This window comes from Podarcis pityusensis (assembly GCF_964106645.2).
Source record: "Podarcis pityusensis genome assembly, chromosome: W".
NCBI classification, from domain to species: Eukaryota; Metazoa; Chordata; class Lepidosauria; order Squamata; family Lacertidae; genus Podarcis; species Podarcis pityusensis.
The window spans coordinates 24620502-24633914 of NC_138045.1; the positions used below are offsets into that span (position 1 = coordinate 24620502).

The 13413-nt window shown below is 44.8% G+C and overlaps 1 protein-coding gene across 6 annotated transcripts in view; it reads right to left on the reverse strand.

Annotated features, from left to right (window-relative positions):
- Positions 1-13413, reverse strand: part of LOC308467742 (far upstream element-binding protein 3-like) — a 312914-nt gene that overhangs the window by 233076 nt on the left and 66425 nt on the right. For 5 of the 6 annotated variants that reach the window (XM_080989443.1, XM_080989444.1, XM_080989440.1 and 2 more), the window contains exon 3: positions 6311-6344. In XM_080989443.1, coding sequence (XP_080845569.1) covers positions 6311-6344 — 34 coding nt within the window. The remainder of the gene's footprint in view (positions 1-6310; positions 6345-13413) is intronic. The other variant, XM_080989441.1, reaches the window with a different exon arrangement.

The following is a 13413-nucleotide window of genomic DNA, read 5'->3' on the forward strand; positions in this document are numbered from 1 at the left end:
TGCCAGCTTGTAAAATATTTAGTTCCTATTACAATTGGAATCATTTGGAATAAAAATAGAATGTTGGGGAGTATCATCATTTTAATCATAGATATTCTTCCTCCTAATGATAGTTTTAGTTTCCCCCATTTATCCATACTTCCTTTAATTTCTTTCCATTTTTTGATATAATTATCCTTAAATAAATTTGTATTTTTATTTGTAATCCATATCTCTAAGTAGTTCACTTTATTTTCTATTTTTAGTCCTGTTGTTTCCTCCAATTCCTTTTTCCCTTTCTCGCCTATATTTTTAGTTATCAATTTCGATTTATCTTTGTTCCATTTGAATCCTGCTACTTCGCCAAATTCTTTCATTCCTTTGAATGCTTTTTTAATGCTTTCTTTTGGTGTTTTGGTTGTAATGATCACATCGTCTGCAAATGCTCTTACTTTGTACCACTGTGTACCAAGACATATGCCCTTTATTTCTTCGTCCTTCTCAGAGCTATTAATAGGGTTTCTAATATTGTTATAAATAGGAGTGGGGATAAAGGACATCCCTGTCGTGTCCCTCTCTCGATGTCGAATTCTTCTGTAATTTCGTTGTTTAGGATTAATTTGGCTCTGTTTTTTTGTAGATTGCTTGAATTCCATTCATAAATCTTTTACCTAAATTTAAACTTTCACAGTTTTTGATCATAAATTTCCAAGAGACACTGTCAAATGCCTTTTCAGCGTCTACCAAAAGCATTGAAATTTCTTTACTTGGGTTCATTTCGGCATATTCTATTAAGTCTATAATTATTCTAGTGTTGTCCTTTATTTCTCTGGCTGGCAAAAATCCTGCCTGATCTTTTTTAATTACCCTTTTTAGCAGTTTTCATTCTATTTGCAAGAACTCCAGTAAATATTTTATAGTCTATATTCAATAATAGTCTATATTCCTCCTCCTGTCTTTATATGTAAATGACAGTCCCTCTGGGAATTCCCATTTAAACCTTATTTTGTTTTTCTTTAGCGCTGATGTCATGAATCTATAATTGTCCCTCCTCCTCAACAAGCGTGTTGGGATCTCTCTCATAAATTCTACATAGCTCCCTTCTATGCAGAGTGGGTCTCTCCTGCCTTTCAATAGTAGTTTATCTCTAAGCAGTCTTGAATTTAAAAACATCAGTCTCCAGGTCCTTTCCTTGTTTTGGTCTTGTCCACCTTTATTCTAAATATTTTTTCAATGTCCAATATCATCTCTTGTTCTTGAACCCCCAGCCATTCTGCTATTGCCTTTGTCAATTTTGTCAATATGTCTTCATCTTGATTTTCCTTGACACCGCGCACGCGAAGAATCATTTCTTTTTGTTTCATCTGTAAGATGGCCAAGGAATCCCAAGTGTCTTCCTGTATCTTCTTCAGTTCATCTATTTCTTCTTTATTTTTTTCTTGGTGTCTTTTCATTTCTCTTTGTTCTTGCAAGCTTTTTTTCAGACTTTTGTCCTGCTTCTGTACTTTTATTTTGCTCTCCTGGACTGTTTGATCTAAATTTTGGTGTTTTACTGTCAGTTGGTTCACTTGGGTTGAGAGGTCCATTATCACTTTGGAATTCTTTTCTATTTTCGCCCCCATACTTTCCATCTTCCCGTCAAGCATTCTTATATTTCCGTCCAGAGCTGTTATTTTTTTCTCCTAGATTTTTCTCCATTCTTTCCATTGCTGCTAATATTTCTTTCATGTCCATGTTATTTTCACTTTCTGCTTGTGCTGGTCCTGGGGGGAGGTTACTGTGAGGTGTGGTCAGAGTCCGGTCCTGGGCTGAGGGTCTGGAGACCGTCCACCAAGGGCGAAGCGGGGTCCAAAGCAAGAAGCCGGGCGTGGTCGGGAACTTTGGAAGAACAGGTCTGGGTGCTGGCAGAAACAGGTTTCCAATGACGTTGCTCCTGCAACCTGGGACTGGGCTGACAGGCCTTTATTTCCTCTGAGGCCACGGGCGGTCCCGGCCCACAGATGACCCGCCTCTCCTGGCCTTAAGGTGAGCATTCCTCCTGAGAGAACCCAGTTCCCTCCGCCTCTCTGCCCTGAGCCTCTGCAGCTCAGGAGAGGCTGGAGGGTTATTGGACCCAGGGGCAGCTTCACCTTCATCTGACATGGCTGGGAGAGGCACACCTGCAGGCAATGGGCCCTCAATCACCTCCGGAGCCAGAGTGGATACATCTGGTGTCTGCTCCTGAGGATCCGGCACAGGTGCAGGCCCTTCAGATTCAAGCCCCTGCCCCGGCTCAGTCGGCCCTAGAGGCGGGGACTCCTGTGCAGGCTGGGACTCCTCAGGTTCAGATTCTGAATCAGATTCCCAGGCCATCACACCATCCACCCTCCCAGCCCCCCCCCCTCAACCGAGGGTCCGGACCCGGCTTGCTGGGGTACGCCGCATGGAAATCACGGAGGCAGGCAGGCGCGTGGACGTTGGCTGCTGGTTCCCAGGAACGGTCCTCAGGTCCATACCCCTTCCAGTCTGAGATACTGCAGCTTCCCCCTGCGGACTCAGAAGGGACCTGTGGAATACCGGGTGAACCTTCAGGGCTGCGGGCAACCGGAGACGGAATGCCACAGGCGAGACCTGGTCCACGATGGGAAACGGGCTGGTAAAGCGGGCGTCCAGCTTCCGTGAAGGCCGAGAGGGGTGGAGGTGAGGAGTGGAGAGCCATACCAGGTCACCGACGTGGAGTTCCGGCCCCACCTGGCGGTGGCGGTCGGCCTGGGCCTTGTACGCCTCCTTGGCCTGGCGCAGTTGCTCCATCAATAGTTGTTGCTGAGACTGGAGCTCCTGAAGGCACTCTGTCACCGCAGGGACTGCGGATGCCGGCAGCACATCCGGGAACAACCGCAGATGGTAACCGTAACTGGCCTGGAATGGGGTCTGCTGGGTGGACGCGTTCACCGCGTTGTTGTAGGCGAACTCCGTCAATGCTAGGTGGTCGACCCAGTCATCCTCCTAGTAGCTGCAGTAACACCGGAGGTACTGCTCCAGCACCGCGTTTGCCCGTTCCGTCTGGCCATCGGTCTGTGGGTGGTAGGCTGATGATAGGCAGACCTCTGTCCCGAGGGTCTGGGGCAATGCTCGCCAGAAACGGGATGTGAACTGAACGCCCCGATCGGACACCACACGCTCAGGTAGGCCATGCAGGCGGAAGACATGCTGAAGGTCTTCCTTCAGCAAGAAGCCGGGCGTGGTCGGGAACTTTGGAAGAACAGGTTTGGGTGCTGGCAGAAACAGGTTTCCAACGACGTTGCTCCCGCAACCTGGGACTGGGCTAACTGGCCTTTATTTCCTCTGAGGCCAGGGGCAGTCACTGTTTCCTCCTTCAGTTTCCTTCCTTCCCTGTGTTTCTTTCTCTGAGGTCTTTAGAATCTCCTCTTTATCTCCTCTTCCTATCTTTGTTCTCAGTAATCTCCGTCAATGGTGGAGGGCCCCCGTGACTCAGCAATCGCCCTCCATACCTCTCTATCTCCTCTCTCACACAGGTATGTCAGTTTTCTCAAGTTATTTTTCCTCAGCGGGTCTGTTTTTTAGTCATTTATTTTCGCTACAGTTTTTAGTCCATTATAAAGTCCTCCAGTAGTTTACTCTTCTAGTTTCTTCTAATTTCTAGTTTCAGTTCGTTTATTTTTACTCAGTCTGGTGTATCTAGGCACGCTTTTCTTAAAACACCTTGCGCAATTATTAACAGAGGGTTTTCACGTGAGGAGTACGGCCCCTTCTCTGTTGTCTGTTTAGTTCTGTAGTTCCTTTCACAAACTGTTTCTTCCTGCCTCCCCCTCCCTCCACTGAACAGGCAGAGGTTTTTCAATTGTTTTCTTTCAATTTTATTTTACGGGGAGGCATTTGCTTTTAACAGTCTCCTTTTTATAGGAGAGTTCAGCGCTGCTGTGCCGGGGAATTGGGGCGTTTGTACCAGAGAGTGGTTTTGCCTCTTTGCGCAAAGGTCTTCCCCACGTTTTTCTATATCAATTTTCGTTGTTCTATAATATTGGGAAACCTCTTCTTTTGAGCTGCCTTAGGCTTCCGCCCTCACGTTCCCCCCCCCCACGAGGTCGAGGTGACTTGCGCCTAGTCCCTCGTTTCTCTCTCTCTGGCACCAGGTCCGCCTTGAGATTGCAGGAGCGCTGATCTCCACCCGTCTCTCTGGCGTGCTGCTCTGGAGGTCCTCCAGAAAGTTCTTCCTATAGTTTAGTTTCAGCTTTTGTGAGATTTTGGGTGTGTTTTTTCACCTTTACTGATGCAGTACTTGGGTTTTTCTGAGTGTTTTAGAAGTTGAATTAAAACACAGTGATGAAAGACAGGGGGGGACGTGCAGCATGGCACCCTACCCAGTCATAAGCTGTTGCTTCCTTCTCAGTGCCCTCCAGTTGGAGGACAGTTAGGAAGGATGCAACAGTTGTGCGCCCTGGCCCCTGCAAGCCCAGCACTGCTTTTGTGAGCGTGCTGTGAACTGTTGAATCCTTCTCACAATGCCCTCCAACTGGGGGAGTGGCTGAGAAGGATGCAACAGACATGTGCCCTGACCCCTGCGAGCAGTGCCATAGCATGCCTGTTGCATCCTTGTCAGCTGTAGGAATGTCACAGCAACTCACAGCGCCCTCACAGCCAGCACCACTTGCAAACGCAGTGCTGGGCTTGCAGGAGCCAGGGCACACACCTGCTTGCGGTGCCCCGCGAGCCCAGCCTCGTTTATATGAGTCTTGCAAAGTGTTGCTGCGCTTGCAGGGTGCCATGCGTGTTCCCCACTTTGCAGCAGTGGGCAGGGGTTGCTCCGGTGGTGAGCCCAACCCATGGCCTTGCCCCCACGGTGTGCCCTGCACACATATGCCTCAGACGCAGGTGGGGAACGGTCCACCGCTGACTGAGAGTAGAGGAAATCTAATAAATGGGTATCAAGTGGCTCCCCAAACCCCCCTCCCAATTCTTTCATCATAACACTAGACAGGCCTCTGTGTGGAGGGAATTCCCCAATTACTAATAACATATATAAATGAATGCTTGAGAGCTGCAGATTTTCCCTCAAACACAGAGTGAATTGAACATTGTTCTCTTCTCACTGTTATCTTTTTACCATGTGAACCTGAACAGTAAGGATGTCTGTACTGGATGCTCCAAGCTTAGACTGTGGCTTCAGCAAGCCATTTTTGTGTTTCTATACAAATAATTTAGAAACTTTTTGAAACTAAGTTGTACTGTCTGTCTTTTCTTGCTGCTGTGTTTAAAAGCACATGAATCTGACCTTTGAGGAGAGTATAAGTAAACTATTTTCAAATTACCAAACGTGGGGCCTCTTTCTAGCCTAAGGGAAGTGGGTAGCTTAGGAAGTGACTTAGAAGGAGATATTTTAACAGTATACAGCCTTTATTTCAACGTGATTTTAAATCTCTGCAGGGGCTCTCTCACCAATGAGTACTTGCCCCAAACCTGGATCTAGACATCCAGGAATTCTTTTATTTTACCTTGTTCTATTTTCCCCTTTAACCAAAATGCCAAAAACCAACAGCAGAGCCTCAAGCTTAATCTTTGAAAGCATCTCCAGGGAGGACAGGTGATGTCTCTTGGCCTCAAACCTGCAAAAGCTGCTGCCAGTTACAGAAGGCAATACTGAGCTAGATAGACTAAGCTGTCATTAATTTGCACATTCAGCAACAGTTAATTGGAGTATTTGCTTCAGGGCCAATGCACCTGTTCTTATGTCTAGGACATTGGAGGTGAGTTACTATAAAAGAAATTTGCACTCAGATTTTGTGTGGTTTTCAGGCATTTGGGATTCAGGCGTTTTGCAAGGAGGTGATTGCAGGAGCTTGCAATCAGCAGTGAGAGAACAGCAAGGTGGTGGGAAGAACAAAGCTAAAGGATTCTGTATTTGTACATAGTCTGTCTATTTTTCAATAAACACTATCAAGTATTCAGACGCTTCTGTTACTGTGCTCAGCTGGCACAAGGATTTTGTCATTCCAAGTTTTTCGTGGGAGTTTCCCAAATTCCATTTGGCTACCCTAAGCAGCTCTGTGGATCTTAGCTCAAGACACAATGTTTAATTAAATGCAGACCTTCCTTTATGTGCTACCCATGCCATACATGCCCCTCATTCCTTTCCCAAGACATGCAATATCTAGAAATGCAAGCAAATAAGTTCAGCATGGAAGGGGTTTGCGGGGTGCACATGTGGGAAGATGAGAAATTGAGTCTATGCAGTTCTGCCATATTCTCAACCTCTGACTCTGTCAGTATAGATGGCAGATGAATAAATGATTAGAAGTGATCAATAAAAGATAAAACATAGCCCACTGCTTACCTTTGATGTTCCAGGGCCCCTAACTGGTTACCTACTGTGTCAGAGAAGAGAGAGAGAGAAAAAAAAATCAAAGCATCAGCACAGATAAAATAACTTCATCTTTATAGCAGGAAAAGAAATACGTTCTTACCATTTTCATCGGGAGGGAGGGGGAATAAAGGAGAAACAGCACTAAAGAACAGCAGCTTGGGTTCAATAGCTGAAATGAATGGGTTACATGGGAGGAAAAGCAGGTGATTTATTGATCAACAGAAGCTGAGAAGTGAAGTGTCTAGCTGAATGCAGGATAGGAAAATGATCTGTTTTGCCATCATGCTGTGAACGGCAAGGCGGGGGGGGGTTCTGTCTCGGGATCCCAAAATCCTTAGTAAAGTACAGCCTGTCCCACTGCCAACCTCCCCAAATTAAACCTGATGTAAAATAAAGGAGATGAAGCAGATTGGTACAACATTTAAAAGGGGGGAGGAAAGAAGTCACAATACACAAAATATCTGGAGGGGATATTTAGTCTAATCAAAAGCACTAAGAGAGGAGAGAGAAATTGAAGAGGGGGGCAGGAGGCTTGCAACATAGTTCCCTGAGTCTGTCTTAACTGTGCTCCATGGAGCCAATTTCCCCAAAGACCTGTTAAAGGAATAGGGCTGTTAAAGAACCTTGCACCCTCATCAAGTTTTATGGCCTCTTACATTTCTACTCAGTATGACCAGGGGATGAGCTATTTACAACGTTGTCAAGGGGGGGCATCTTCTACACAGACCATTGCCATTTTTCTATTTATCTTTTAAGTATTTCCCTATAATAAAGGAGAGAGTCCCATCTAGTGACATTTGTATATAATTACAAACATTGAATATATATATATATAATACACACATTTTATTTCTTTTCTCACCTTCCTCCCTTTTGCTTTAATTTTTTATTTCTTCTCTATACAGAAATTGAAAATTGAAACTTAATTGTTGAAAATTGTTTAGTTATTCTGAGTTAATATCTTAAAGAATAAAAAATAAAAAAAATGTTCCAGTTATTTGTTCCTTTGTATTCTGAATATTTGAAAGGAAGTAGGCAAGGGAAGGGAGAGAAGGGCAGGGGAGGGGAGGGGAGGGGAGGAAGGAAGAGGGTTTCCATATACATAGATATAGATATATATGTGTGTGCTTTTTTTGCTTTTTTGTGTCCGTTTCCATTGTTGTGGACAAAACTATGGCTAATACAGGCAAAAAACACCTCCAGGCCCAACTACAACATCAAGTCAGAGAAAAGAATCAATTGCAGAAGGAGACACAAAGTCTGATTTAACAACAATTTTATTAGAAATGAAGAACGAGATGAAGAAAGGAATACAGAGACTGGAACAAAAAGTGGATTTCAATACCGTGGCAGTCACAAACTTAACAACAGAAATTAAAGAATTGTCACATAAAACTTCAGAATTGGAGAAAACAGTACAGGACTTAAAGCTTAAAACCTCCAGCTTGGAGGAAACTTCTAAGAAAAAGCAAGTGGAGGTAAGAGAAACAAAGAGGGAGCAAGAAAGGATGAAGGAGGATACTGAAGCGATGAAATTTCTTTATGAACAGGCTCTAGATGAGATTGCAGTTCTGGAAGTACATCAAAAAGATCTGATTCTTCATCTGAGAGGCATGGCAGATGACACAACGGTGGAATTACCATATTTTTCGCTCCATAAGACACACCTTTTTCCTCTTAAAAAGTAAGGGGAAATGTCGGTGCGTCTTATAGAGCGAATGTGTGTCCCTGGAGCCAAACTGCCGGAGCGGCACGCTCCTGAGCTGCTCTTTGGGGGTGGTGGGGGGAGCCGCGCTGCTCTGCCGGCAACTGGGGCTGGAGGGGGAAGCCCCGGGAAGCTCTGGGAGCAGTGAACAGGCTGCACGCAGATGCCCCGCGCTCCTGGGCTGCTCTTTGGGGGTGGGGAGCCACACTGCTCTGCCAGCAGCCTCCGCTTTCCCCTTGTCCTTAAGGTTTGTGAGCAGCGGGCAGGCTGTTCGCTGAGAGAGGGGAGGAAGAGGATGGAGAGAAGGGGGACCAAGAAGCTCTGCTTGCTTTACAATGAGCAGGAGGGAGGCCAGACGCTTCTGCCCCTCCCCCAGCTGACTGTAATTCAAGCAAAGGGAGAGCCGCTTGCACGCGTGTAAGCAGCTCTTACTCTGCTTGCTTTACAATGAGCCGGAAGGATGGAGACAGCCCCTTCCGCCCCTCCCCCAGCTTACTGTGCTGGTAAGTCCCGGCATCGCCTCCTCTTTTTGTTCCGGTTCCAGCGAGGCAAGGCAGCTGCCCTCCACAGGCACCCACAAATGTGAGCTCTCCCTCTCTCTCTCTTCCTTCCTTCCCTCCCTCCCTCCCTCCCTCCCTCTTCCAACTTAAATAAAATATGCGGGGGGGGCAGTTAAGCCCCCACCTCACATACCACAATTCAGCCTTTCTCAACCTGTGGGTACCCAGATGTTGTTGAACTACAACTCCCATTGACCCTAGGTAGCAAGGCCAGAGCTCAGGGAAGATGGGAGTTGAGGGATGATAGGAGTTTTAGTCCAACAACATCTGGGGACCCACGGGTTGAGAACTGCTGCGATTTCAAGACAAAGTGGGGGGGCGAAGGCGCCTAGGACAATTCAAGAAAGCAAAATGATGCATTTGCTATAATATCAATAAACATTTAGGGTGATACCGTAATTTTATTTTTTTTCACAGACTGTATGTTGGCTATGTTTTCTATGATGCCATTAGTTAAAGGTATGGTCAGCACTCAGTGGTGAACATTGGAGATACTGTACATTACTGACAGTTCCTTCATCACTGTATTTTCTTGCAGAAAACCTCTCCCATTCTGATAAGGATGATAAAGCAGAAAAGACTAGCATATAAGATTCCTTTTAAACTAGATTATTAGTACTTGACCAGTTTAGAGCACATATTAGCGAAACTACAAAAAAGTGCTTTAAAGAAGTGAAGACTCATCTAGCTGTAATTCCTGGAGGTCTTACCAGCCAGTTGCAACCTCTCGACGTTTCCATCAACAAGCCATTTAAGGTCTTTATACGAGAAGAGTGGAAAAAATGGATGGCTGTTGATAATCATGATCTGACATCTACTGGACGAATGAAGAGGCCCACTATCACTCAAGTTTGTGAATGGGTGAAAACATCATGGCACTCGGTGAAGGAGGAAATCGTTGTCCGGTCATTCAAAAAATGTGGCATTAGCAATGCTTTGGGTGGAAACGAAGATGGTATTTTACATGAAGATAGCGAAGAAAGTGATGTCAGTGATTGTGTGCAACTGAGCTTCATAAATTCTGACTCTAGCAGTGATGAGTTCTTGGGGTTCACAGAAGACTAGAAGAGTACTCAAACCTTAAAGTCTCTCTTCATTTGTTAATGACACTGATGATGGTTCTTAATGCCACTGTTGACTGCTGTTCACTTTACATGGCTGTAATATGATTCTGATATACCGGTTGTTTATTAAATACGGTAGTTTAGTACAACATTTGATTCCGAATTTTTTTTTTCTTGTTTTCCTCTAAAAACTTGGTGTGTCTTATGGTCGGGCGCGCCTTATAGAGCGAAAAATACGGTAGGTGAGAAAATAATAATAGAACTTGCTAATCTGATTGAAATGGAGGAAGAAATGGTTAGTGCAGCAGTGGACAAAAAAAATCGTGTAAAATCAAAATATGCTAAAGCACAAAAACTGCTGGGCGGCTGTCTTTAATTCTCTTTGAGTTAAAAATCTCCAGAGTAATACAGATGCACTATCAGAAAGATCTCCAGATTGACGACCAAAGAGTAATAATCCTGAAAGAAATACCGATGAGACTGTTAAAGAAAAGAGCAAATTATAAATATCTGACAGATGCTCTGCGATACAACAAAATCACATTTCGTTGGGAATACCCTGAGGGAGTAATCCTTTACATTTAAAGAGAGAAAACAGAGGTGTAGGGATCCTACAGAAGCAGATAAATTTTGAAGAAAATATGGAAAAGAATTAGCAGGAGAAAGGGCATTTGGTTTGGAGACAGGACATGAAGAAGAACCACCAACAGAGGTGGAGAAGAGAGATAAATAAATAAAGGACAAGATGGAGTTGAAAATCTTAACTTGGAACGTAAATGGACTCAATAATAAAACAAAAAGGAATACGATGAGGTAAAAATTTGGATGTGATCTGCTGTCAGGAAACACATATTGTGAAGAAACACAAAAGAATCCTGATCAATAAAAGATTGGGAAAGGACTTTGCGGCCGCTGATGTAGCAAAGAAGGCACAGTAATGCATATAAAACCCGAATTAGATCCAAAGCAATTATTTAAAGATGAGCAAGGAAGAATATTGATAATGCAGACGTCACAAGGAGAAAAAAATAATGTTAATAGGTGTATATGCACCAAATGAGAAAAAAACTGAATTTATAAGAGACCTGAAGAAAACCTATTTGAATATATGAATGAAAAGATCATCTTGATGGGAGATATGAATGGTGTAGCTTCCCTGGAATGGGACAGGACTATAAGAAGAAGTGATACAAAAAGAAGGGAAGTTGCCCAAGGCTTTTTTTCAGATGACAGAAAAATTAAGTCTAATTGATATATGAAGGAAAAAACACCCACTGGACAGACAATTCACATTTTATTCGACCACAAATAATTCTGTGAGTAGAATAGTTATGGCCCTCTAGAGATTTGTACATTAAGGTAAAGAAGGTAGAAATTCTACCCAGGACATTATCAGATCACAACTCTATTATGGTGGAATAAAGAACAGGGCAAAATTTCCCAATGAGATGGAGATTAAATGAGAATTTATTAAATGACCAACAAATATTAGAAAAGGGGTAGAATATTAAAATATTATTTTGAAATTAATTTGAATCAGGAGACAAATTTGAAAGTGGTATGGAATGTGAGCAAAGCAGTGAAGCAAGGCTTTTTTATTCAGCAAAGTACATACCAAAAAAAAAAGAAAACGAGTGTTGAAAAAGCAAGAAATTCTACAAGAAATAAAAAGGAAAGAAAAGGAATTGATAAATTCCCCTGAAAAATAGATAGTAAAAATGGATATTAAAATATTGCAAACACAGTTTTCAATTATAATAAACTGAGAAATAGAGTGGAAAAATAAATATTTAAAACAGAAACAATTTGAGCAGGTTAAAAAACCAGGGAAATTATTAGCATGGCAAATAAAAAAAAGGCAAGAGAAATCTCCTTTCTGATAAGAGCAACTTTTGCATCTCATTTGGAAACCAAGGACCCAGAGTCTGGAGGAAGAATGGGGAGGCACACAATGCCAGATGCTTGAAGTCCAGTGTGAAGTTTCCATAGTCTGTGTTGATTTGGGGAGCCATGTCATCAGCTGGTGCTGGTCCACTGCGCTTCATTAAGTCCAGGGTCAACGCAGCCGTTTACCAGGAGATTTTGGAGCTGTGCTGGTCCCGGGGGGGTTACCGTGAAGCGTGGTCAAAGTCCGGTCCTGGGCTGAGGGTCTGGAGACTGTCCACCAAGGGGGAAACGGGGTCCAAAGCAAGAAGCTGGGCGTGGTTGGGAACTCTGGAAAAACAGGTCTGGGTGCTGGCAGAAACAGGTTTCCAACGTCGTTGCTCCCGCAACCTGGGACTGGGCTGACTGGCCTTTATCTCTTCTGAGGCCAGGGGTGGTCCCGGCCCACAGATGACCCGCCTCTCCTGGCCTTAAGGCGAGCACTCCTCCTGAGAGAAACCAGTTCCCTCCGCCTCCCTGCCCTGAGCCTCTGCAGCTCAGGAGAGGCTGGAGGGTTACTGGACCCAGGAGCAGCTTCACCTTCATCTGACAGGGCTGGGAGAGGCGCACCTGCAGGCAATGGGTCCTCAATCACCTCCGGAGCCAGAGTGGATTCATCTGGTGTCTGCTCCTGAGGACCCGGCACAGGTGCAGGCCCTTCAGATTCAAGCCCCTGCCCCGGCTCAGCCGGCCCTGGAGGCGGGGACTCCTGTGCAGGCAGGGACTCCTCAGATTCAGCTTCTGAATCAGATTCCCAGGTCATCACAGGAGCACTTCATGCTTCCTTCCACAGACGAGCTTTATGGGGATTGCTGACTTCATTTTCCAGCAGGACTTTGGCACTTGCCCACACTGCCAAAAGTACCAAAACCTGGTCCAATGCCCATGGGATTACTGTGCTTAATTGGTTTGCATTTGAGAGAGAGAGGCTGAAGGATGAGGAGATTTCACCCCTCCCATATCCAAGAATCTGCTGATGAGTCTGGTGATTTTCCAGAGAGGAGGGGCGGTGTTCTGCTCTCTACTTATTCCGCTCCAGCCTAACATCAGTCAGTCAGTCAGTGTGTCGGAGAGAGAGAGACTGAGTGTTAGAGATCGTGTGTATAGATAAGCTTGCTGCTAAGAGCAGCTGCAGGCACTCAGTGCAGTTCAGCATTCATTTTGCTTAGACCTCATATAGCTCTGTATATAGTTGTGTATTATAGTTGTAGATAGAATAAAGAAGATATTCTACAGAGCTGCTCTCCGAGTCGTTTATGCTCTGCTATACTCTGCTATACTCTGCTGTGTGACGACTGTCTTCTTGTGGAAGTGAATCCGGTGCTCACAACTCTAAGCTGTGAGTCCACAGCACTTTGACCTGTTCCTGTGCAGAAGGTGGTCTCTGGAAGTGCTACCCAGCTCGCCTAGCCCAGTCGGGGTTGAAGTGGATGAGTCCAGTTAGTGGCACTGGCTCAAGGACGATGCTGACACTGCCCACACTGCCAAAAGTACCAAAACCTGGTTCAATGCCCATGGGATTACTGTGCTTAATTGGCCATCAAACTCTCCTGACTTGAACCCCACAGAGAATCTATGGGGCGTTGCCAAGAGAAAGATGAGAGACATGAGACCGAGCAATGCAGAAGAGCTGAAGGCTGCTATTGAAGCATCCTGGTGTTCCATAACACCTCAGCAGTGCCACAGGCTGATAGCATCCATGCCATGCCGCATTGAGGCAGTAATTGATGCAAAAGGAGCCCAAACCAAGTACATATGCATGCTTCTACTTCTCAGAGGTCCATTATTGCTCTATTTGCAATCCTTGTTTTGCTGATTTCA